At 43.2% G+C, this 26,368-nt stretch overlaps 2 protein-coding genes across 7 annotated transcripts in view; one reads left to right on the top strand and one right to left on the bottom strand.

Annotated features, from left to right (window-relative positions):
• The window catches only part of DCLRE1C (DNA cross-link repair 1C), a 17,388-nt gene extending 6,312 nt beyond the window's left edge, over window positions 1-11,076 (bottom strand). Inside the window, exons 1-9 of one of the 2 annotated variants that reach the window (XM_077337987.1) lie at window positions 10,820-11,076; window positions 10,388-10,439; window positions 9,444-9,528; window positions 8,745-8,804; window positions 7,001-7,056; window positions 4,685-4,786; window positions 3,709-3,781; window positions 2,165-2,305; window positions 562-663 (exon numbers count right to left, since the gene is read on the bottom strand). In XM_077337987.1, the coding sequence (XP_077194102.1) occupies window positions 562-663; window positions 2,165-2,305; window positions 3,709-3,781; window positions 4,685-4,786; window positions 7,001-7,056; window positions 8,745-8,804; window positions 9,444-9,528; window positions 10,388-10,439; window positions 10,820-10,928 (780 nt within the window). In that variant the 5' untranslated portion in view covers window positions 10,929-11,076. The remainder of the gene's footprint in view (window positions 1-561; window positions 664-2,164; window positions 2,306-3,708; window positions 3,782-4,684; window positions 4,787-7,000; window positions 7,057-8,744; window positions 8,805-9,443; window positions 9,529-10,387; window positions 10,440-10,819) is intronic. The other variant, XM_077337988.1, reaches the window with a different exon arrangement.
• Window positions 11,030-22,958, top strand: MEIG1 (meiosis/spermiogenesis associated 1). Of its 5 annotated transcripts, none has more exons than XM_077337998.1 (4): window positions 11,030-11,176; window positions 15,332-15,467; window positions 16,324-16,474; window positions 22,703-22,958. In XM_077337998.1, the coding sequence occupies exons 1-4, from the start codon at window positions 11,125-11,127 to the stop codon at window positions 22,829-22,831; spliced, it is 468 nt and encodes a 155-aa protein (XP_077194113.1). In that variant the 5' UTR covers window positions 11,030-11,124; the 3' UTR covers window positions 22,832-22,958. The 5 variants fall into 5 exon arrangements, with proteins under 5 accessions (XP_077194113.1, XP_077194111.1, XP_077194114.1 ...); XM_077337996.1 differs by having other exon boundaries at window positions 16,324-16,483; window positions 22,703-22,946; XM_077337999.1 differs by lacking the exon at window positions 11,030-11,176 and adding an exon at window positions 11,313-11,445 and having other exon boundaries at window positions 16,324-16,483; window positions 22,703-22,945.
• Window positions 22,959-26,368: the final 3,410 nt, after the last annotated feature.

A 26,368-nucleotide genomic window follows, 5' to 3' on the forward strand; every position in this document is an offset into this window, starting at 1 on the left:
GTGCCAAGCCCCTACTTCTCCAAGGCAAACAGCCAAGGTCTGGAGAGGGCTGTTCTGGTGTTAGAATCTACTTGACAGAAAGCCCTCCATTCAACTACTTCAAGAGTTTACAATCTACCACTTTGGGGAAAGCACCTGCAATTAAATCACAACAGCACTTCAAAAAAATTTCATTTTAAAATGCTTCCTCTTTCCTTGCTTTCCTCTTGTGATGAAATAAAGTACACCATGGTAGCTTTTCACCATGGGTTCATTTGGGGTTTTTGAACTGCCCGTGGCAACTTATGAAATCAAGTTCTGGTTCATTTAATCAAAGGTCATTTCATTTTTTCACAAACTACTGCGAGCTGCTCTAAAACATCAGTTTTAGGAAAGCTACCTACAACAACGTGATTTTTCATAACCAGTTGTGTTAGATTGGCTAAACCCACCGGCCTTGTCCAATAGCCAGTTAATTCATTCAGGCCAAACTGCTCCCTCCTTCCCTGAAGCCAAACGCTGCTCCAGGGAGTTGGGATTTGGAGCCCCCAAGACAAGAACCTAAAGCAAAGACTTACACACCCGTGGATGGCGACAGGCGTGGATTTGAGTGTGCCGATCCGAGGTCACATGGGAGAGGATTTCGGGCATGTTTTTAAACATGTTCAATCTGTTCACGTGCACCTAGGAATTCAAAGTATGTATGTTATTAAAGGTATCCCCTGTGCAAGCACCGAGTCATGTCTGACCCTTGGGGTGACGCCCTCTAGCGTTTTCATGGCAGACTCAATACAGGGTGGTTTGCCAGTGCCTTCCCCAGTCATTACCGTTTACCCCCCAGCAAGCTGGGTACTCATTTTACCGACCTCGGAAGGATGGAAGGCTGAGTCAACCTTGAGCCGGCTGCTGGGATTGAACTCCCAACCTCATGGGCAAAGCTTTCAGACGGCTGCCTTACCACTCTACGCCACAAGAGGCTCATGTCTGTTATTAATGCTATTTTAGATGATTTAGTTTTAAAAGGATCACATCTTCTTCCAAAGCACCCGGGAGATTAAAATAGCAGCACCAGTTCCATTTGGACAAATTGCAAAACGCAGTTATAAATACCTAAACATTACTGTCCCTGCTTGCAGGTAGGAGATACTCCAAAGGGCCCAAGTGCTCTTGAAGAGCTTAATTCCAGTCCACAGTTAACCTTATTTTATGAGCAGTCTTTTTTCCATACATTTTCCACTCTGTTTTAATAATGAACTATTTTATTTACTTCATTTATACCCTGATTCTCAACCCAAAGGGTGCCAAAATTGTACTTCATTCTCCTCATTTTATCTTCACAACTACTCTTTGTGGTAGGTCAGGCTGGAAAAGAATTACTGAAGTCTTATGGCTACAGGGAGATGGTGCAAGGTCAGCAACCTCACTCTCAACCCAGACATCTACTTACCCATAACACAAGGATGCAATCTGTCGTACTTAGGGCACCCCATTCTTTCATTTGGTTAAATTTTATTGCACGTCACTTAGAGAACTATGTCAGTGAAAACATGCCTATCAATGGAAAAAATAAACTAACCCTTAACTTGAGTTAGCTTGGTATCTTAGTTAAAAGTACTGGATTCTAATCTGGAGAACTGGGGTTGATTCCCCTCTCCTCCCCATGCAGTCAGCTGGCTGACCTTGGACTAGTCACAGTTCTACTAGAGCTATTCTCACAGCAGTTCTCTTACGAGTTCTCAGCTCTACCCACCTCACAGGTAAGTTGTTTGTAAGCTACTAGTCCTCTTATTAAACTCCTAGACATTGTTTTAACGAGAGAAGTATGCAAAACTTTAGAAAGAAGGGAAGGAATTCCTTTCCAATATTAGTGGACAGTATTTTCTCCAATGCATTCAGGTCTCCTTCCCTCCCTCCCAATCCCCTAATACATGTTACTGCTCATTTGACCTTCTTTGTTGTTTCTACCTGCAGATCTCTTCTTCCTTACACCACAGCTACCCTGTATGCTTCACTTTTGCTCTCTAGATTTCATCAGGAGGAGTGCAAATACGTAGATGCACCTCCAATGTGCAAGAGGCTGGCCCTCGTTCAGTCTCTTCATACAGGTCTTCCCTGGCCTGAGCCACCAGGCCACGCCAGCTTCTACCTCTATTCAGAAGGAACAGTGGCAGAAAAGCAATCTTACCTGGATGCCGAACTCCTCGCTCATGTTCATGAATAAATATTCGTAGCCGTAAGCAGCTTTGCAGTTCAACCAGACCACATGATAGAGACTCAGCGTGATCCAGCTGCGCACCAGCTCTAAAATGCCCTTCAGGCACTCCTCCTATTAGAAAATGGCAGAGAGAAGTGAGGAAAAGAGTGACAGTACTTCTTGCTGGATGTCAAGCAACAAGAAGCACTGTGGATCACAGGGTCTTAAGCCAGAGCTGATGTATGACATCATCTACCAGTCTGTGGAGGGGCTAGCCGTAGTGTTATCTGCACACTTGAATACCCGCTGCTTGGAAGAAAGCAGGTGTCCCTGGTTGGGTACAATAAGGCGTCTTAACAAAACCAACACCGATTTACCTCTACCAGGACCTCATTTATCTCTAGCAGGGTTCAGCTGGCACATGCTTATGCCTCCCATCTTCAGTCATCCCCCTAGATAGGTACTGTTGACTCAAGCAAGGAACACTCACCTTCTGAACCTGGCTGGCTGCAGCAGAGACCCAAAAGGTGATAACAGTTGCCCCACACATCACTGGGCATGAATGGAGCCCTTGTAAAACCTCTGCCCCCCCATAAGGCTGTACCAAGCGGTTGCAGTGTGTGTGTGTGGGGGGGGAGGGGGCATAGCTGGAGAACTGACCCTGCTGGTTCACCTGTTTTCGTTCCTGTTTCCAGGCTTTCTTTTCTACATCCACACTAACTTGCAGCATCCATTTGTTTCTCCAACATGGAACTACTTAAAAAAAAGGCCTCAATTAATTGCCCATCGATCTTTCTAACATTGGCCCCAGTACAATCTCTGACTGGCATAAATTGTATTTACTTAATATGCCCTAATGGGGCATATTTTCTCCCGAATGGGGGAAGAAGTGGCTCGCAACATGCTCCCTTCCTCCATTTTATCCAAACCACCACCCTGTGAGGTAGGCTAGGCAGAGTGAGTCATGCACTCAAGGTCACACAGCAAATGTCTACGGCAAAGTGTCTTCCAGATGCTAGTCCAACATGTTAACTCTTATACCACACTGGTTCTCAGAAGCTTGCTCTCAGAAGAACTTTAAGCTGGAGGTTAAACAGGTATCTTTGGAATATATGTATTCTACTGCTGTGTTCTGAATTACAGTAATAATGGCCAGGAACACCCATTATATGTACAACGCCCCACGAACAAGACTAGTAAGCAAGTCTGACCTGTCAAGACATGCTGTAGGCAAAACTGACACTGTTCGGTGGCACCTAAAGAACAACCAAGTTTATTCCAACACAAGCTTTCTTGAGTCAGACAGTGAGCTCTGATGTACAAAAGCTTACGCTGGTATAGATTTTGCTCGTCTTTCAGTGGCATAGGCCACTGGACTTCTGCTTCATCCTGCTGCAACAGGGCAACGGGACTATCCTCTGGAACTGCAGCCAAACCATATGTCCAAGAGACAGTGTTTTGGGATCCATTCAGAAAAAGCCAACCAGAATTCTTACTGACTAGGAGCAAGAATTCCCCCCCACACACACACTTACCCTGCTTGGTATCTGATAAAATTTGGGATCGCAGAAAGTGGTGTCTAAATACATGCTCTGGATGTCTTTCACTCTGAAAGAAATTTTTTTTAGAAACATTTGGAAGAGGCCATGCAGGTTAGTTAGTCCAAGCCCCCTGCTCAATGCAGATCAGCCTACAATAACCATGATGAGTATCTGTCTGCATCTCTTTGTGAGAATGCTGACAGGGAGTCAGTCAGCAGTCGCCTTGTTCCTTCCTACAGGCCCCATACTGGTGCTCAGTTGATATTCCTTGTTCTCTCTGGTTTGGTGTCCACGGGGGTGAGACCGTAACTCCAGCTCCCCTTCCTGCAACACAGGTGCCTGCGACTAAGGAGGCCCTGAGTCTGGAACAGCTGAGGACCACTGGAGTAAGAGACAAAGCTGAGTTGAAGGTAGGCCTCAAGCAGATACTGTCTACTGTGTTCAGGTCTTCCAGGCAGTGACAAGTACACTAAACAATTCTGTCACATATGCTAGGAACCACTGACTCCATGACTGTCAAAAAGTGGTAAACTTCTCCATGAGCTCCCTAGATCCCCACATGACATCCTGTGTGCCAGGGATAACCAAACCACAGCTCTCCAGCTGCCCATGGCAGAGGCTCATGGTAACTGTGATCCATGGACAACTGGACAGCCAGTTTGGACACCCTTGTCCTATACTATAAAATCATATATTCCATTGCTGTCACCTCCAGCAGAAAGGATTTTATTTAGCTGGGCAGGAGAGGGCTTTGCCAAATGCAACAGACAGCCCTGTGCTAGATTCCCAAGGTGTTCAAAGCACACAGGCAATGCTCAAAACTGCTCTGCTGGGCAGAGATTTTTACTTCTCAAAGGCCACAGCTGTGCAGAGCCCTGAGAATCTGCTTGGTAACAGCTGTCTTACTACCAACCCCATACGGAATTTCACAGTATGATGAAGCCATGCCACAGGAACTCATGACCCTTACCTGTTCCCTGAATGCAACAGTTCCATTCTGGCAGCTTCTCCTTTGGCGAGCCTGAAGTCCCCAGTGTACAGCACAGTCCCATTTCCACCTTGAAACAAAAACCTGCCAATGGAGACACAGACTTCTGCTTCAGCAATGCGTCCAGGGCTCACTCGATCCACGAGACTAGCTTCCAGCAGCCAGGCAGACTAACTGGGAGATCCCTCCAGCAGAAAGGCAATTCTCTCCCCCTTCAAAGACTCCCTTGGGTCAGCAAGGTCTGGCCTAGTAAAGTGAACAGTTAGGCCCTGCTCCTTTGCTCTATGCAAGTGGATACCTTTGGTTGGGCAGCCCTCTGGAGAAAGAGCACCCCACCCCCAGTGGCTGATCCAAGGATCTGGGGCGGAGAGCAGGCATGCACACCCTTAGTGCTCCAAGGGCTAAACTCACTAGAAGAATCCATTTGCTTGTAAAGAGCAGAGAGAATAGAAATGCATTAGGGCAACTCAAGAAGACAACATCAATTAACCAGCCACGTGCAAGCAGACTAAGGAGGGGAAGGAGAAATTGGGCATATTTTATTTGCATTTAAGGCAGCACAACACCTTGACAGTCAGCCCTGAATGCCTTTGGCTATATCAACTAACATCCAACTTACTGGCTCTGTGGCCCAGGCCTGAAGCTTTCAACTCACCCCACCCCCTTCCGATGCCATGTGACTGCCTGCCAGAGCCCTCAGGACTGCTGACCCAGTTGCAATTGTGAGATCCGGGAGACGTGAGCCAAGACAACCCCCGTGCAGTCATGTCAGGTAAAAAAAGGCTACTGCAACCATGCACACTGCAGCCCCAACAGCTCCACCCACAAAAACAGCTAGTACAAGCAACAGATGACCCTTAGGAAGCAACTGCAAGGGAAATTGGCATGGAAAACACAGAAATTAATAATTCCACAATTGGGAAGAACACCACACCATAAAGCCTACTCATCTACATGTCCTCAATTCCACATGAAGAGTCTCAGGACAGCAATAGAGAGCAGGACCCCGACAACACTCATCTGGTAGAGGAAAACAGCATTGGATGGTGCTAGCAATTGAGCACTATAGGGCAGGAGGATAAAGTGGTTAACCAAAGGATGAGCAGCATCTAATAACTAGCTTCTCATTCCACATGATGCATGGCAGGTGGTTGCCCTGGCTTTCTTAAGTGTCCCACAACTCCATCTACCCACCTGAAGCCTAATACAGCAGACAAGGAATGAGAAATGAGAAAGGTGGGGTCCAGCTGCCAAAACAACTGCCCTGGCCATCAAGCAAAAGGTGTTCCAGTAACCACAGGGCCTGACCAAGCAGGGTTCACAGGTCAAGTCCAGGGTCAGCCACACAATCAAAGGGGAAATCAGAAGGCAGTGTAAGGCCTCAGCCCAGGATCAGGTCACATATTCCAAAAGCAGAATCAAAGGCAGTCCAAGGGTCAGGTGATGATGGCAGGCAGCAAGAATGCAAACAAATTGATCCCACATTAGCAGCAGCCCATATAGAGTTTCCCTCCATGTGCTACTGGTTCTCATGCTAGGCTCTTCCCTACAAGCTGAGGCAGCTCCTCTACTCATGAGGAGTACTGGGGACTGAGATCTTATGATGATGACTTATCTGTCTCCCCCAACCTTTCTGCACGTGGTCCATACCATGGCCCTAGCTCTTCATCTCCACTGCTCCCAGAGTGCTTTGGAAGCAGAGCAGTGGGTCTGGTTGTGAGCAGGTCCACCCTGGAGCCTCCAGGGCTGAGGTCCCTCCTGGCTCAGGATCCCTTCAGGAATACCAAGATTCTGACCTCCCAGAAAGTGTGCACTGAGGCAGGATTTGGGGACAGGCTGTCCTCCAATGAGGATTCCCATACTACACCACAGCAATCCATAGCAATAATCTTGTGGGTTTATTCAAGCAGTCTGGAAGGAAATAAAGCGGAGAACACTTCCCCATTTCTTCCCAACAAAGGACCACCACAAATGCAAAGCATACAAGCCAGATAAGGATGGCTCTCAGCACCACAACAAAACTGCAAAGTTGGACAAAGGAAAAAAGAGCAAGCCGCAGTCCAGCATTACCTCATCTTAGGTAAGTAAATGCGAGCCAGTTTTCAGGGATATCCAAACCCCAATGCACTCAAGCAGCAACGACTTAAGCCACAAACAGAGTAAGGCTGGGAATGGACCACAAATCTAGAGCCTTCCCCATCTCATATTATTGTATCAAACAGACACCTGCTTATTGTCGACATCCTTGTGGCTGAAGGCACATGCTATTAAATACTTAGAGTAAAGGAAAAAGCATACATGACTGATCCTGGGCAGTGGCCAGCGGGCAGCAGTGTCACCACTATGTCTTCTTTCTGGATGGTGACAAAAAGAAACATACAAAACAGATTGCAGTTACTAGAAGAGCTGGGGGGGTTGTCCCCCTCTTTTTACTAACTGAAAGAGGCTCCAAGTAGCTTACAGTTGTTTTCCCTTCCTCACAACAGATACCCTATGAGGTAGGTGAGGCTGAGAGAGCTATGACAGAACTGTGCCTGGCCCAAGGTCACCCAGCTGGCTGCATGCAGAGGAGTGGGGAATCCGACCCAATTCTCCAGATCAGAAGCTGCCACTCATAACCATTTCATCTAGCTGACTCTTAGAATCAAAGGAACACAGGTAGCCATGTTCCATAATGGTTAGAAGCATGGACTGGCACTTAGGCAACACAGGTTCAAATCCCCAGTTTGCCATGAAGTTTATTGGGTGATCTCAGCGCAGTCACTCGCTCACAGCCTAATGCAGAGATTCCCAACCAGGGGTCTGTGGGAGCTCCAGAGGGGATTTGCAGCTTTCCTCCATCTGCCTAAATGGACCTGGCCACAAGCTAGGGAACCGGCTGCCTCCACTTGAAGGGTTCAGTGGGTGTCCATAGTTGTCTTCTCAGCTCCTGCCCTTCTTTCCCGCCTACATGAGAGAAAGCCACTGCAGTAGTGGTTAAAGGGGGGGGGAGTAAAAAAAAGGCCCAGGGTACAGGTGGTTATGCTATTTCCAGGAGGCATGGCAGGAAGGTATGGGCAGCTGCCATCACTTCCAGTGGTCCTTGAAGCCTGAAAATTTCAGGAGCTCCTCCACAGTCAGAAGGTTGCAAAAGGCTGACCTAAACTAACTCACAAGGTGACTGAGAATATAAAATTGGAGGGTGTGCGTGTATGCTGCCTGAATTCCTTCCAGGAAAGGTGGGCTAGAGGTGGATGAATAAGGAGTCACTATTTTCAGTTTGGGATTTAGTAGCCCTTGAAAGTAGACATAGCAAGGCAGATATTCCTTCTTTGGCCCATCTATGAAGCTTTCCGCCCTCACCCCTTATTCTAGCCACAGACAGTGCAGAAAAGAAAACTAAAAACCCTAAAATGGGGGTAAAAGGGGGAAGGGGAAGACAGCATCAACTAGAATCTCCCAGAATTACAGCTCATCTTCAGACTACAGTTCCCTTGAAGAAAATGGATGCTTTGGAGGGTGGACCTTGTGACATCCCCCCACTGAGGTCCCTGTCCTCCCCTGGCTCCACTACCAAATCACCAGAAGTTTCCCAACACAGATATGGCAACCCTACTTTCCCATCCCCACCAGTGTCCAGAGGAAACTGGCAACCATCATCCAAACAGCAGTACAATTGGTCAGCCAGCTTCCATACCTGAGATGACAGCTGTGACTTTATAACCCAGGCTCACATTCCTTCCTCCTAACAAAGGAGAATATTTTGACACAATATTTAACAGCCCAAAGCCAAACAGACTACTGAAAGCCAGAATGGTGTAGTGCTTAGTGTCAACACTAGGATCTGGGAGAGCCTGGGTTGAATCCCCACTCTGCCATGGAAACTTGCTGGATTAACTTGGGTCAGTTACAGATTATCAGCCAGACCTACCTCATAGGGTTGTGCTGCAAGGATAAAAAGAACAAAGGGAAAATGTTTTAAGCAACTTTGCATCCTCATGGGGAGGGGTGAGGGAAAAACCGGGTATAAATGAAGTAACATAATAATATAAATAATAGATACCTCACCAGAGGCTTCCTCGACTAGAGAAATCTGAGTTGGCGTTTCAACTTCCAAAGAAACCTGCATTGGAGAAAAATAAGAACAAACAAAACGTGATATTAAAAAGGCAGAAACCATATTTGAGGCCAAGGGGATAATCAGTTTTATGGTTCCACATGCTAAAAGTAGAACTTTAGAGGCATCAATGTGCACTTAAGAGAATTCAATAGCTTATCAGTGAAAATAAGTGAGTGGCTGCATCTAGGAATATGGAACCAGATCACACAATTTCATTCAAAATGACAGATTTGTATTGTAGTCCCTACTTTTCCAATCATATCCCTTACTTTCCTTTGCAGTCCTCAGGGATGCACCCACAAAGCACCAATGAAACTACCAGAGCCTGTGTCAAGCAATCAGCAGAAGAAACACAGACAAGTTATGGATGGGACAGTTTTGGCTGCTACTTTAAGAATCATTCCATGTCTTTAGTACCTTGAAAGTGCAGGGAAAAAAAGGGAACATCTATAAAGCTCAAAAGTTCAATACAAGGAAGCCCCTGAAAAATCTCTTCACAGCTCATTTTACATAATGATATCACAGGCTGATAAATGACAAAGTACAAGTTCAAAAGAGCAATTAGGTGAATTGTCTCTAAGACACAGTAGAGCTAGCTGCAACTAAGATGCCTGTTAAAATGAAGAAAGGAGGTCAACTTACAATGTGGTTCTCCCAGAATTTATATTTTGGATTAGTCAGTAGTAATTCTCTTGTCACAGGAGAACAATACAAACTAACTGTTAGACTGTAAAGACAAAGTAAAAAAAATGAGAACAGCTTAAAAAGCAAAACTTGGATAACTGCTGGGGAGAAGAGATGTCTTATTGGATATACTAAAGTCCTTTTAGATTCCCCCAAGTGATCTATCAAAACTGGTGCTCCAAATGCCAGCACTATCCCTGTTAGGTCCCATTTTTAATTCTTATTCCTTCATTCAGCATGGGATTTGCCTGTCTCCTCCTCCTCCACACTTATACATTCCATAACATCTTAGACAAGTCTCCATCTTGGACAAGTCTCCATTGTTTTCGCTGCCAATATTGGTTATTGAGTTTTATGTGGTTTTTAATGTTTTTATTGTAAACTGCCATGAGCCAGCCAGGCATGGCGATATAAATAGTCCATAATAATTCAACATTCCAGAATCTGACAGTCTTACCTTGCAATCCATGTATATAGAAATGCTATCAATAATGAAAATACTTAATTCTACATAAAGATACTCAGTTGCAAAACTGGGAAATCAGAATATGCAATTTGTACTACAGTACATTCATCTATGAAGTGCATTGTGTACATGGATATACACTGCACTACAATTCATTACAAGCAAATATGATATGGGTCCCCTCATTTTTGACCAACAGAATAGTTTGCAAAAATTGACCAAAGTTATAGCCTGTTAAACAAGTTGTGGGACTGTTAGTTTTGGAGAAAGATCTGATCCAGAGAGTAATTCATAATGAATAAACAAATGCTGGAAAACTACAAAAGCAATATAGATTATCTTTTCATAATATAATCAAAAGAAATGTAATTTCTAGTCCGTACTTCATCAGGTGCTCATAACTCTCCTTTGGCAATAGTTGGTACAAGTCCTTTACCTGCATGCTAGCCTTCTTTTCAGTGCAGGAGCTCTGAGTCCTTTCATGTGATCTAAAACATTTGATTAAAAAGACCTTCATTAGAAAACCATCATACTCTGAACATCCTGAGATCTTGTGGCTCAACAAGAACCTGCTCCGTAAAAAAAAGATACCAGCACCTGTTTAAAGCTTAACAAGACCCCATATAGAAGTGGTTCTGTGTAGCTAGCTATATTGGTTTGCAGATTGTAGAGGACAATAACTCCTAAGGACAAACACATACTGGAATAAGTAAGCTTTTAAGGTACCAAGAACTCAGAGTCGTCATTATAATATAAGGATAATCACTGCAAAGCAGTTCTTTCCTGAAATTAGGGAGCCTACGTATTATTCCCAACAGCAGGCAAGCAGCAGCACCCGTGCTGGGCTCCAGCTGCGCGAGTTGCTCACCCTTGTGGCAGTGGGAGAGGAAGTAGGCGCGGGCTCGGAGGTTGTCCCGGTCGAAGCGGTCTATGGAGAGCGACGGGTACTCCCGCATCTGGCCCCCGAAGCTGCTCATGGCTCCGCGCGCTGGCCACCCGCGCCCTTTCCTGCGGCCCGGCTCTTTCCGCGACCCCTCCCATTGGCCGAGCCCGACCCAATCACCGCAGGGCACAAGTTCCGCAACCTCGACGTCACTCCGCGCGCGACTCCGCAGGTTCAACGAGCGGCGGTTATAAAGACAAGCCCGCTCGCCATTAAGCGCTTTCTGAGTAATGAAAAGCACTGCAAGTCTTCCCAGAGCGGCCGCGCCTCTCCACGTGACAGGTCAGCACCTTTCTTCGGCCGGCCATCGCCCCGCTGGAAACAAGGGGAGGGCGGGGTCTGGGTCTGCGTATGAGCAGATGGTTCTCTGTTGGCCCCTTTGGCTAGCGCCTTCTCGAAAGCGTCTGCTAGGTTGGCCGTTGAACGCAGCGCCCGCCCCCCACGTGGCTCCCATTGGTTGGAGTGGGACAGCGGAAAGGACGCCGGCGGTTGCTAGGCTGCCTCCTAATCGCTGCGACCCACCGTTTCAAAAAAGAGGGACGCGGCGTGAGGTGCGAATGGAGCGGCCGTTGTGAGCGGCTTTTCTCGGTTGGCGGGCCGGGGAGGCGGAATGGCCTCGGCGAAGGGGTGCCAGGCCCCTGGCGGGACGCGGGGAGCCCTCGGCATTAGAGCTGCTCTGGAGGGCGGGCGCCGTGGCCCGATACCCCGCTGAGGGCCCTCCCCACCCCCGAAGCCCCCGGGCATTCCCCACCCCCGGGGCAGGCTGAAATCAAGAGCCGCGCGTTTGTCTCGCTCTGAGAGGGGGGGAACGCAGAGCAGCCACTCTGAAGGCCTGCTGAGCCTTCGCGCGGTTTCTGCGGGATTATTGGCGGCTTTACGCGCTCGTTTCCTTTGCGGCCGCTGGGTGCCTGCGAAGCGCTTCGGAAGGAGAAGTCGAGAGTCCCTGGAGTCTCTTAAGGAATGAGGACCTGTCAAGCAAGTGGAGGGACGCGGACAGTGAGCTCTCGTTTAGGTGCCAGCAGACTAACAGTGCCGTTCTGTTTCTGTTAAAAATTGAGGCACAGATAACAAAAGTACAGCGTCTCATTTGATTACGTTTTTAATACGAAATTTGCTCGCAAGTTAAAACTGAAGTGCGAACTCGTGATGAAGTGTGTCATTTCAGATTTGCACACATTAACAAAAAGGGAGTCTTGTGACATGCTCAAGACAAACATTGATTGTGTTTGCCTATAAGGAACCACAAGGTTATTTTTGTTTTTGCTGCTGCAGACTAACAGGGATTCTGTTTTTAACTTTGTTCTCTCCTTTCTGGTTTAATGTGTCCTATTGCTTCTTTCTCCAACTTCATATATTTGCATAATCAAATTATTATGCAAATATCAAATTAAGAAGAAGAGTTGGTTCTTATATGCCGCTTTTCTCTACCCGAAGGAGTCTCAGAGCGGCTTACAGTCGCCTTCCCTTTCCTCTCCCCACAACAGACACCCTGTGAGGGAGGTGAGGCTGAAGAGAGCTCTGATATCACTGCTCAGTCAGAACAGCTTTATCAGTGTGGTGGCAAGCCCAAGGCCACCAGCTGGCTGCATGAGGATGAGTGCAGAATTGAACCCAGTATGACAGATTAGAAGTCCGCACTCCTAACCACTACATCAAACATAAGGCTAAGGAGATCAAAATATAAGGGCCCAAGAGTTTCGTGTCTATACTAAACTGAAAATATACATGCAGTTATTGCAAATTCAATAAAAACAAATATATGCCCAAGTAATTGCCTCAATTCAGAATAAAATCATGTACTAATGGACCATATTGACCATGACCCAATGCATTTCAGTCAATGGGTCTTTCTCAGTGGTCACTCAGTATTGTTACAAAATACCTTCAATACAGATCCAAAGATTTGGGGATGCAATCTGGAGCCAAGTCCCACTATTACATGCAGACTGCATCCCCAAACTTTGACCAGGAAAGAAAGGTACATAGTGGAATCATTATTTAAGGAAAGTGTACCTCACCATGGCAACACGTTATCCAAAATGAGGCCTCTTATTTACATCTCTGCCTTAGTTCTCAGTTTAAGAAATGACTATTATTGTAATAGTTGGAGTGATTTTGTGTATTTTATATTTGTTTTAAGTATATACACAGAACTATTGGGCCCTTATATTTTGATTTTCTTAATCCTTTGGTTCTTTTCTGTACTTTTTGGATTAAAACTCACCCTTTTTGTCTTTTGTTTTGTTCAGATATCACTTAATGGTGCCAGTGCAGCTTTTTCTTCTTGTTAGGTGTGAAGTCGTGTCCCACCCGTTGCGATCCCATGGATAATGATCCTCCAGGCCTTCCTGTCCTTTACCATTCCTCAAAGTCCATTTAAGTTTGCACCAACTGCTTCAGTGACTCCATCCAGCCACATCATTCCCTGTCGTCCCCTTCTTCTTTTGCCCTCAATCGCTCCCAGCATTAGGCTCTTCTCCAGAGAGTCTTTCCTTCTCATGAGATAGCCAAAGTATTTTGAGTTTCATTTTCAGGATCTGGCCTTCTAAGGAGCAGTCCTGGCTGATCTCCTCTACGACTGACCGGTTTGTTCGCCTTGCAGTCCAAGGGACTCGCAAGAGTCTTCTCCAGCACCAGAGTTCAAAAGCCTCAATTCTGACGCTCGGCCTTCTTTATGGTCCAACTTTCGCAGCCATACATTGCAACTGGGAATACCATAGCCTTGACTACGCGCACTTTTGTTGGCAGCGTGATGTCTCTGCTTTTTAGGATGCTGTCTAGATTTGCCATAGCTTTCCTCCCCAGGAGCAAGCATCTTTATTTTCTTTGCTGCAGTCCCCATCTGCAGTGATCTTGGAGCCCAGGAAAATTAAATCTGTCACTATCTCCATTTCTTCCCCATCTATTTGCCAGGAATTGAGAGGGTCGGATGCCAAAATTGGCTACCTGGACCTGATTCCAGCATCACTTTTCAAGTAATCAAACATTATTTTAAGTTTTGAAATGTAACCACTGAAGCATGTCACTTTTTCTTTCTTTTGGTGGTGTTTTTCACCATGCCTTGAAAACCTCTGAATTATCAGCTGGCTCATTCTTTCTATGCAGCATTGTTCAAGTTTACTGTCTTCTTCCCTGAGCAAGAGCAGTTTCTGAAATTACCTGTGTTCCCTTGGTGACACATTCTGTCAGACATCATCACCTCAGAGGAATTCAAAACTTCACACTGGGTAGTAACCCTGCCAGCAGCAAGTTTGGGAGAATCATTGAGTTGGAAGGAAGCTCCAGGGTCATCTAGTCCAAACCCCAGAGTACAGGAAGTTCACAGCTACTGGGCATGCAAGGGGGCCACAAGAACCAAACACTGACACAATCCCTTCTGCCTTCCCACTTACAATCTGCCTAAATTCACAGAATCAGCAATTCTGTCAGATGGCTATATAGATTCTGCTTTAAAACTTCCAGAATTCTGCTAGATGGACTTGCTCATCTAGTATTCTGTCTCTGTGTTGCTGTTCATAGGCTCAGCATCTTCCATTTCATGTGTAAGGGTTAGCACCGGGATGAACTGTCACACTTTCACAATTATGAGCTATTATGCTCAAGGAATAAAGTGCTCAACCACTGTCCTTCATTGCTGTTTTGCTAGGAAGACTGAATAGGTGTAGAGTATGTAGCAAGATCAGGCTTCCAGCATTCAAAATGTGATAAGTTTTAATAAGTCAAAAGAGTACATGTACTTTGTATAAACATCAGGCTGAGCAAGGGTAAAAGAAAATGAGCATATGCAGTCCTTTCACTACATTTGGTACTTATCCTAAATGATGATTAATTAGGATAGGTTAATAATTCTTGAAGAGGCATCATTTAATGTTAATTCTCAGAGTTAGGACTTTTTCCCAGTTTCTCTCCATACATGGTCAAGATGGACTCCCTAGGTAAAAATGTAGTAATTTATGGCTTGAGCTTCCTTAATCAAAAGCCATTAGTTTCTTCCTCACAAGCCCCTTTGAGATTCCATCCCCTGGGTGGAATTCTGATTTTCTTGCCTTAAGAGGAATAAATTACTTCCTAACCATTTAGCTGTTCCATTCTTAGTCCTTTTGGATGTGACATTCCAGCAAGACGTTACATCTTTTGTTCCTACTTTGGCCAAATCCATTAGCATAACGTAGCCAGAGAACTCTGCTCTCCTGCACTTTTCCTTTTGCCAGCATTTCAGCTTCTGGAACATGCACAGCGCAACAATAAATATTGAGGTAGATTCTTGGTTTAAAAACTGGATTCTTGCATTTCTAGAACTTGCATTTCCTGTAAGTAATTGACATGTGCCTGCAGGCAGAATAAGAGATTCAAAGGTGTTTCCATTGGTGTGTGTGAAATTGCAGTACAATATCTTAACAGTATGTCTTGTTTTAATTTAATGGGGTCTCTCTACAGGAGTTCATATGGAAAATCCCTTTGGGTTCATGGATACTAATGCTGTACCTTGTACATCTTTTTCCTCTGGAGAGGCACCTATGACAGAAGGGGCTAGTGCATCTTGTAGTAGAGAAGCAGACAGCCTTGAAAACATGTAAGTGGTCATTATACAGGTTCTTTGGGTTAACAGTGTAATAAAAGTCCTATTTCCTTCTTTAATGTTTTGTTCATCTGTTTGTGGACTTAAACAGTATATGTAAATAGTAACGCATTGCATCCCAAAGCCTTAGTGAGTAATATATAAAACTGTATTTTTTGCAATAGTGATACATGTATTTCTTAATCACAGTCTATGTGACAGTGAAGAGCAGGGATGGGAGAATGCAGAGTAGGATATGGTTTGTAGACATTTAGTGGTGGGCTAGAATGATATATGCCAGCAGCAAAAGGAAACAGAATGCAGATGCCAGCTTCTGCCCATTCAGGCATAGACACTGTCATAAAGGGAAGGAAAATGGTACCTCATAGCCCAGTTCTCCCACACACACCTTCCAGTTCTTTCACCAATGAGCAGGGACTACCACTCTACTACTTAAAAGATCCCAAGGTGTGAAGGAATTCTGCTTTGAGATTCTTCCCTTCAGTGCCTGAAGGATCAATAGAAAAAGAGAAATTGGACACCAAAGTCTGTATGCCATGGTCTGTCTCTCCCCTATAAACTTTTTTTTTTCAGTAGAACCTCTGTCCTTCCTTGTGGAGGAGTCCTTTGTGAATGGGAATATTTTGAACTGGTCCCCACATAATCATATTTGTGATGTATTTGTTACATAAAATGTCTTGTAATTGTCATGGCTTATTATTTTAAATTCATGCATTTTTGCTTGAGTGTTAGAAAAGTTTGCAAACTTGATCATGTTTGTATGCTTAGTTCTTGTCTTTTTAGATCGACATCAGTTAATAGTCTTATGCTGATACAACTCTGCTTTTGTACATATTCCATTTATCTGTAGCAAATTAACTAGTGACCTTTCTGGAGCCAGTGCTGACATTAAGCCAAAATCCATACGTCGTGCCAAAACATGGTCAGATGAAGTTGAGAATCTGTACAGATTTCAGCAAGCTGGATACAGGGATGAAATTGAGTATAAACAAGTGAAGCATGTTAGTGTGGTAAGCCTTGGTGATTCTGCAAGTGTGATCTATCTGTGGTGAAATGTTTTGAAATATTGTTTGTAATACAGTTGTATGTAATACTGTGTAGTATGTAATACTACAGTATTACTGTATGTAATACTGCTGCCTTTTCCTGCTGAACTGTTTTGCCAGCATGAGTGGGAAAGACTGGAACTATTTCATGAAGCATTCTTGCTTTTTGTGACAGCAGCAGCCATCATACAAATCCCACTCTATTCTCAGCCCTAATAATTCCAGAAGGGTAGCTGTGTTGGTCTGCAGCAGCAAAATGAACCATGAGTCCAGTGAAACTTTGGAGATTTAATACAACTTATTCCAGCATATGGTTTCTTGAGTCATACCTCGTTTTCTCACATGCACAAGACCAATAAATAAATTCCTTATGGATGAACAGGTGTCTGTTGGAGTGAGCTCTGACTCATCTACGCTCATGCTAGAATAAATGTTGTTCATTTGTTTCATTCTTCTCAATTGCATGCTTAGCAGCCAACACACCTTACATTAAGGAAGGAGACAGAGAATGCTGTGCCAAACTGTTCTAGAATCATGATGGAGAATTAATATGCTAATATTGCCCTGACAAGCACAGTTTCTCTGTATACATTCATGATGTTTGGTGGATGGTTTTTGAGAAATACATAAACATAGCTTTGAGAGTTTGCTCCACAGATTAGGTAAGAAGCTCGATTTCTCGATCAGCTTGATTAGAACTCTTTCCTTTCTGTTTAAGCCATCCATTCTTCTTCATGTAATTCAAATTTTCCCTTTCTTCCTCCTGTTACATTCTTGGGCAGTAGATAAATTCACCTCATTTACAACATAACATTTATTTACTTCATCATTTATTATAATCCACCATTATCTTCAATGGGGACAAAGCAACTAACTATTCTGCTATCTCCATTTTACCCTCACAGCAATCTTGTGAGGAACTTTAGGCTGAGTGTTTGTGTATCTGGCCCACTCAGCTTCACTGGCTGTGTGGGGATTTGAACCTGGATCTTGGACCATGTTACTAAAATATCAGCACAAATCTTGTGCCCCCTTAAAGGCTATGCAGTCCATTCTAAAATGCACCTTCTTTTGAGCGGAAAGCTGGTACGTAAATACTGCAAATAAATAAAACCTTCCCACACTGGCTCTTTTGCTGTACCCTTAACAGAAACTGATGTGCATCTCTAGGCAATGTTAAGCTGTCCACTGTTGCTAGTCAGCAAGTAAAGCAATGCCTTTTCTTTAGCACTCCTTATCTTTGAAATGGTTGCTCCTTACATTTAACCCAACTGTTTCTTTTTGACAGCGTGCAGGTTTGTTGGGAAATGGTTTCATTTCTGAACTTTCCAAGGTGTAAAGCAAGATCTTAGAAAAGTGATAGCTTATGTCAACATCAGCCTTACCATTCCCATCCCCAGAGCTGCATGAACAGCGTGTCGGAAGAGCATAGTGATCACTAACCAGAACAAAGTAGGCCTCTTAGTTTCTAGTATAATGGAATGCTTGACAATCGTTTAATCATGGTTGAATGAAGCACCAGATTAGGAGGAGCCTGCTGGTGCATTTTATTGGCATACAATTCATGGTACTCAGAAAAGAACAAGTTGTTTACAAGCAATTTTATTGTTTCCAAAGCTATAAAGTATTCAGATCCCACAGCTTTCCCCTGAAAAAAAAAAGATAGCCATATACTGGGAAGTGATTCCCAGAAATTTATTTTCATATAATTGTATGAAGACATGGCATTCACACTTGATATTGGAAGTGTGGACATCCTGTCCTAATATATACACAATCAGTTATTTAGATTATTTAAAAACTATTCATGCTCTTCTAAATTTTAAATGTCTCCCTCCTACCTATCCGGTTAATATGAAATGGGTGAAGTCTATTGGCTATAGTGAATTGACTGTTCTCTGCAGATAACAAAAGGGGCACAATTCTATACACACACACACAGACAAGCTAGGGGATTTCTGTATACTTTGGGGGGGCTCCCTATATATGCAGCAATATATAAATTCACCAAAAGAACAAAAGCTCATTGAATACATTTTGATAAGGAATGAAGATGCTCTGGAAAGTATAGAATGGTGAGCACTGCTAAGACTCCCTTAAAAGGAAAAAGGTGGTGAGGAGGTAGAAATCAGTCTGCTCAAACTCCTTAACTTAGAGAATTATAAAGGGATAAAATGTGAGGGTGGGGGCAGGATTTAGACATTGTTCTTGTATAAGTCCTTGCAGGCCGTTAACTTGTTTTTAAATAATATTTTAAAAGCCTGAATACTAAAATAACTACCATCCCAACTCTTTATATAATCAGAAATTGACTTAATATTTTTTCTTCTGATGATAAATCTGACACCCCAACTCTAAATGCATTACTTTGTAATAAGTTCCATTGCATAGAATGACTTTACCGGCAAAAAAGTTGCTAATTTTTGGTACTCCTTTAAGTGTGAGTGAGAAGTGAATCATGGTGTGTGAACATTGACTCCAATGTAAAGCCTTTGAGTTGAGATTGCTCAGTTCCTTGTTGTGGAACCAAACTGATAAGTATTTCAGTTTTGGGGTTCGTTATAATGATTGCCAGCTATCTAGATCATGTTCAGACCCACAGAAAGAGTTCTGACAGAACATTGCCTACTTTTAGCTTTCAAGGGGTTTTCTTCACTTCCTATGAGGTGTTCACTTCCTACTCTGTTCCTAAGACAGTGGTGTATTCCTAGACAGTGGCATGTCTTCCTAAGGCAGAAGTATATTTTGTTGCACAATCTACTCCAATTGTAGTTAGTGGGCTGGACATTTATGGAACACATGAGGAGTGTGGTACTGTAGTTGAACAGGACCTTCGTAGTCCTAGTCTTGACTCTGAATTGAAACTCATTGGGTAACCTTGTGCTAGTTGCTGTCTCTCAGCCTAAGCTATATCAGGATAGATTGTGAAGCTAACTTAGGAGACCCATGTATGCCATACGGATAGCATTACTCCATCTTTTTGGAAATTTTTAAACAGAGGCTGGATAGCCATCTGACAGAGAGGCTGATTCTGAGAAAGTTCAAGGGGGTGGCAGGCTACATTGGATGAGCGATAGTATCCTGTGAGTATCGTGCACTGAATGGGGGGTTGGACTAGATGACCGAGGAGATACTTTCCATCTCTATGATTCTATGATTCTATATACAAAAGACAAACAAGCATAGAATAAGAATGCTATATATAAATAATAAGTATGAAATTTCATTCTCTTTCATAATATTACATTTTACATGAAAATTATGTACTATATACTTTGATTAAAATTTCTGTGGGCCTCCAAGAACTATAAACCAAAGGCCTGTATGTGGCCATTCCTAGTTTAGAACATTGGGTGCATGAGAGAATCTTTTGTGTCCTGAAGAAATGCATGATATATAAATGCATAGATCAAAGAACTGTACAATTTGCTCCATATGCTTGGTGGATCTTTCTATCTCCCACATTGGGAGCCATTTCTGATGGAACAGTTCTTGATATGACATAATGGGGTCAACTGTTTAAAGAAAATCAGAACGCTCAGTAGATATGTGTTCACCTTAAGCAGCTGTTTGGATCCCATCCCTTATGATTAGGAAATGGCAAAAGCAGCTCTTTATGTTCTTAATCCGTGACGAGCAGATTCTCTCTGCCTTTTAGAAAACTGAATGACTGATATTTGTTTTCACAGTGAGTGATGGTTCTGCTACCCTTGAATAATCTTCAAGAGTTACACATGTAAGAATACAAGAGGTCTTGGATTACAGCTGGACCTCATAATGAAACAGAAATCTAATGGCACCTTAAAGATTTAACATTTATCCCACCATAAGCTTTTGTGTGTCAGTGCTGTATGGAAGTTAGGTTGATGTTTTTGAATTCACAATAGGAAGAGATGGATCAGGTATTGCAAAGATGAGCACTTTAACACATCATCCAATAAAAACTGCAGACAGTTCGCTCAGAGGGGGCCACTCAAATCATGGCTTGGTTTGTAAAGTAGGATTCCTAACATAAAATCTGGTGCAAGATGAGTAGAAACAGTCCCCTTCTTGCAACACAAAAGCTGGGATAAAAGGAGTCAGTTTCTGGGATGCCTTTAGATTTGCCAACCTTCAGGTAGGAGGAGATGACCCAACAGTCAAGGTCCAAGAGAAGTGCAAGGAAACAGTTTTCCCCCCACAAAGCGTAGAAATCTCGGCAAACAGTCATAACGAGTCCCTAGGTGGACATCTCATTTTAGAAGAACTTCTTAAGTGACTTTTAAGAATAATTTCTCTTTTCCATAAATTTCAAAGATTTCTTCACACTCACATATTCCTTTCCTTCAAAATATCACTTCAACACAAAGGTTTTTCACTCTCAATACAACCTGGGGACCTAGCGGACTCAATCTACCTAGGGACTCCTTATGACTGTTTGCTGAGATTACTACACTTAGTGGGAAATAAACCGTTTGCCTTCATCAGTTTCCTTGTACTTCTCTTGAACCTTGAGGTAGGGCCTGGAGATCTCCCTCAATTACAACGGATCACCGGATGAAATAAGCTCGTCTAAACAAGATGGCTGCTTTGAAAAATGGACTGTTTGACAGTATACCCTAATGAGGTGTCTCCACTCCCCAAACCATGCCCTCTCTAGACTCTGCTCTCCAAATCTCCAGATATTTTCCAGCTGAGAACTGCCAACCCTAATGCTTGGTAGATAATTTACATTTTAAGGTATAGCAGTGAGAGCTGAAGAGATTTGAGTGACTGATTGCCATAGTAGGTGGGGGGGGGGATCGCCTGGGCATGACATTTGGGTCACTGTGGATAGGCAGGCATTGTGTAGGTAGTTAGACTAGATAACCCTGGAGGTCCCTGCCAACTCTATGTTTCTATGACTTGGTCATTATTTGCATTCTAAGTTATGATTCTTTAGAACATTCTGCTTTTTTATGTTCTTAGATATCATGAAGCTGTGAGCTTTCTGTGGTTGTTTTATAATCAAGGAAGCACTCTAAGTGCTGCATTAGAGAGCCCTAGACTTTGAAGGGGCCTGCTCAGTGGAGGACTTCCAGAGCTAGAGCATTTGACAAGTGGCTCTTCAGCCTGTTGAAGACCTCTGGTGAGCGCCAGGCCCCTACCTCACCTGTGTCCAGACTGAGTTCCATGTCAAACTGCTGTTAAGATTAGGATTATTTTAAGATTATCCTAAATTTGCCTTCCTTTAACAAACTCATTAAATTTAGTCTTGCCTTCTGTGGCAGCAGACATATCACCATTGATGTCTTCCATGTGATAGGCCTTCAGGTATTTAAAGAATGTGACTATGTCTCCCATCAGCCTTCATTTCTCCAAAATTAACCTATTTAGTGTCTTCAACTATACCTGGATGAGGGGTCTGTTTGTTTTCTGATCCTCCATCTTCATTCCTGTCTTTGGAACCTGTTCCCAATTTTTCTGCATCTCTCTTAAAGCTCAGCACTGGATTCAGTGCTCCAGATGAGATCCGTTTACTTCCAACTCCAGTGGACTTATTCCTACTTGTGGCTTGGACACTATATTTCTTTTAATACAGCCTAATATCCCGTTAGCCTTTTTTTTGTAATTTCGTGACACGGTTAGTTTATGTTCAACTTGTGATCACCGTCTGGAGATCCTTTTTATGTGAAATGTGGTCAAGCAGTTATTTTCCACTCTCTAGCTATGTGTTTGATTAATTGTGCCTAAATGCAGAAATTTGCATTTTTCTCCACTGAATTTCATTTTGTTATGTTTCAGCCCAGTTTTCCAAACCATAAAGGTCATTTTGAATTTTATCCTAGTACTCTATGGTGTTTGTTACCCCTTTCTGATGTGAATCCTTTGCAAACTTGATAAGGATTCCTTTAATCTGTTAATCCGGGTCACTGAGAAAAATATTGAAGGATACCACTTGAGATCTTCCTCAGGTTATTGGTGGGGTTATACAACAGCTGCATGGATGTTATTCTGGCTGTAGGTTAATTATGTGGAATTGCGCACAGCTTCTTTTGTACATATAGCTCCTTAATCCAGTCATGGATACATCTGCACATATCACCCCGTTAGAGTGAGGCTATTTGTACATGATATAATCCCTTTTGCAAGGAGACATGGAGTAGATTCATGCCAACTGTTTGAAACATCTGAGTGTCTTTTCCCTTGCTATTCTGTGTGCAGGTGGAAATGTGGCCAGAGACAGGATTTGTGAAGAAACTGCAGAGAAGGGACAATACTTTCTATTATTATGACAAGGAAAGAGAATGTGAAGACAAAGAAGTCCATAAAGTTAAAGTTTATGCTTACTGACTTTGGCTATGGCCAGTTGTTGTTGTTTTTGTTTGCTTGTTTTGTAGAGAAAAATTATCTGAAATTGTTTTGTGCTGTGACTGAATTCTAAGCCATTAAATGGATTTTCTGAAACTAACATAAGATTAAATATGGCTCAACTTTTTCTGCAAATGGAAAACAGCAAGAAAAAAGAATAGTGAGTGACCAAATGTAGACACATGCATAGTGGAATGATTCCCTTTCCCCATAGCTTGATTCCATTCTACACTGGTTAATTCATCTTTGAAGACTTGCAACAGTATAGGATGAATGGATCAAGTGAATATTACCTAAACCCCCTCCCCCCTTCCCTTGGCCACACTGCTGACTTAGGCATGATAGAAGGAAAGGCACCCCAGAACACATACACATTTATTATCTGAATTTATATTTCTTGTGTAGTTGTGCTGACAAATAATTTTAAAATGGGTCCTGTTTTCAGCTGACAAGGACAGAAGAGCCAGCAACAATGCCTCCGCCCACTGACTCAGTCTTGTTCAGCTCAAGGCATGGGGAAAGGGGTCTTGGACCTGCTTGTCTTTCCATGTGAACAGACACAGAGAAGACTTTTGGTCTATTCTTTGCTCTTTTCCAGTACCCTGTGGCCCAGCTTGTGCACTGGAATGAGCAGCTCAGCTGCAGGATAAGGGAAGGCCTTTGCTATACCCTTTTTTCCTTCTCAAACTTAGGAAGGATAATTGTAAGGGAAACAATATTCATGTACTTGTGGATGAGTCCTATGACATACAGGTGAAGAAAAATAACTCAGGCCTTAGGTATTGTTTTGTGTACTAAAAGTACTGCAGATACTTTGAACAAAAGATTTACCATCTAAAAACAATGCACTAAATGTATAATAAAATCAATTTGGTTTGTTTAGTAAGTACCTATTGATAAAGTACTTGTGACTAAACACAGTCTTCTCAAGAAGACATGCTTAGATGAGATCTGAGAATCCTTTGAGAATAATGTTGGATCAAAACAAAGTTGGAGTCCAGTGGCACCTTCAAAACCAACAAAATTTGATTCAAGGTATAAGCTTATATATTATCTGAAGAAGTGTGCATGCACACAAAATTTTATACCTGGAATCAAACTTTGTTCTACTTCAGAGCAACATGGCTACCCACCTGAGTCAATGTGGGATAAAATATGTTCGAGTGGCTTCGCTATTATGCCCAAGGCTCTACATCCCAGGGAGTGTGATGGTCTTTTATCAGGATGCTTCCTCCATTTGCCTCTAACTTGGAACTGCTTTATGCATATTCATATTTCATATATTATACTCCAGTCAGTGCTCAACAAACTCAAGCTGGCAGCTGCCCTAAGAACAGTGGCTTTCGTGTTTCCTCTGAAGTTTACTCAAAGGACAACTCACCTACCAATATTATTCTTCATCTGCAACACACAGCCACAGGAGTCTTGAATATTTTTCTGGAGGCACTTTCAATCCATGCACTGGAGACCTGCTTGGATAAATCCATTTGGAAAATCTTTCCTGAGGGAAGAACACCTGAAAGCCATTGTCCTAAAGAAGTCACTGGTTTGTAACTCTCATAGCTTCTTCCTAAGGAATCTTAGAAATTGTATTTCACTGTTAGATATATCTGCCTAAGACATGTCAATGTCCTCCTGAACCTACAAATCTAGAGGTTCAGCACATAATGACAGATCTCTATAGACATAATGCCAACAGATATAGAAAGGCTTCCCAGTTAAGGGTGTGGAAAGAGGTCCTAAGAGTCCTTTGCAGCCTTGAGGCATTTGGATGGATGGAGGGTATAAAATGGTAACAGGGTAGACAGACAAGCAAGTTTGCCTCCATTTGTACATGAACATTTTGCCTCATTTGTGCTTATTTTATGCATTCCAAAACTGGAACCCAAAAGGAAAATGATTATTTTTATCTGGGAATCTATGAAAAGAATGTTTCAGTCTTATATTTTGTCTGCTGTTATCCCTTGCCTTGGTGCATGGGTGCTTAGGCGACTTATCATGTGAACAAGCTGCCCGGACACAAACATGCTCATTCATTAGTAATGCTTATCCAACTGAAGTCCTCAGGGCTCAGCAGACACTGCAAGAAACATGCCGATATCTGACTGAAATTTCTGGTTCAGAACGATCACATGATGTGATAAATGGACAATACAGCACTTGTAGCTGAAATTAGTGGCTACAAAGATGAGCAATTGCATTCTCAGCTCCATTACCATGTTGGGTCCTCACATTTATGATATCACCTCAACTTTATAGAAAAACAAAATAAAAACATGTTCTATCACTAAAAATGGGGCAGATGGGGGTTCTAAAGGATTGATGTGAGATCATTGATCTACTAACATATAGATATGTGGCCAATCACTACATTCAGCCGCTGTATCAGAAGACTGGGGACTAGCAAATGTGACACCAGGATCCAGAGGGGAACCAGGAAATTACAGGTTGGTCAATCTAAAGTCTGTCCCAGCCAAATTAGTAGTTGTTGTTGTTAGGCGCGAAGTTGTGTCTGACCCATCGCGACCACATGGACAATGATCCTCCAGGCCTTTCTGTCCTCTACCATTCCTCAGAGTCCATTTAAGTTTGCACCTACAGCTTCAGTAACTCCATCCAGCCGCCTCATTCTCTGTCATCCCCTTCTTTTGCCCTCGATCGCTCCCAGCATTAGGCTCTTCTCCAGGGAGTCCTTCCTTCTCATGAGGTGGCCAAAGTATTTGAGTTTTATCTTCAGGATCTGGCCTTCTAAGGAGCAGTCAGGGCTGACCCATAGCCTTGACTAAATGCACTTTTGTTGGCAGGGAGATGTCTCTGCTTTTTAGGATGCTGTCTAGATTTGCCATAGCTTTACCCCCCAGGAGCAAGCGTCTTTTAATTTCTTTGCTGCAGTCCCCATCTGCAGTGATCTTGGGGCCTAGGAAAATAAAATCTGTCACTATTTGCCAGGAATTGAGAGGGCCAGATGCCATGATCTTTGTTTTCTTGATGTTGAGTTTAAAGCCAACTTTTGCACTCTTCTCCTTCACCTGCATCAACAGGCTCTTTAGTTCCTCTTCACTTTCTGCCATTAGAGTGGTATCATCTGCATATCTGAGGTTGTTGATATTTCTCCCTGCAATTTTGATCCCAATTTGTGACTCCTCTAATCCTGCCTTTCTTATGAAAATTTGTAGTAACTGTAGTCAAAGGTAGAATAGTTAGGCACATGGAGGAACAAAGCCAGGTGAAGGGAAATCAGCAGAGCTTATGCAAGGGGAAGTCCTGCCTCACTAACCTTTTGGAAATCTTGAGAAAATTAACAAGCATATAGACCAGGAATTCTCAACTTTCATGAAACATTGGGGTTTCTTGATGACCCTGGAAGGGTTTCCTAAATGGGTGGGAGTTAATTTTTTACAAATATTTTTAAAATGTATTAAAATTTGTTAAACATTTATTGGGTGATGTGACCATATATGGCCATATCAACCCACTCACCCCTCCCAAAATGACTAGTGAAAGGCCTGGAGGGGGTGG

This window comes from Paroedura picta, chromosome 5 (assembly GCF_049243985.1).
Source record: "Paroedura picta isolate Pp20150507F chromosome 5, Ppicta_v3.0, whole genome shotgun sequence".
Classification (NCBI taxonomy): Eukaryota; Metazoa; Chordata; class Lepidosauria; order Squamata; family Gekkonidae; genus Paroedura; species Paroedura picta.

Excerpts from the sequence above, each read along its gene's own strand:
- MEIG1 (XM_077337996.1), top strand. The coding sequence starts at position 11,125 with ATGAAAAGCACTGCAAGTCTTCCCAGAGCGGCCGCGCCTCTCCACGTG. Across the intron at positions 11,177-15,331 it reads CGCGCCTCTCCACGTGACAG|GAGTTCATATGGAAAATCCC; the intron begins GTCAGCACCTTT and ends GTCTCTCTACAG. Across the intron at positions 15,468-16,323 it reads GCAGACAGCCTTGAAAACAT|CAAATTAACTAGTGACCTTT; the intron begins GTAAGTGGTCAT and ends ATTTATCTGTAG.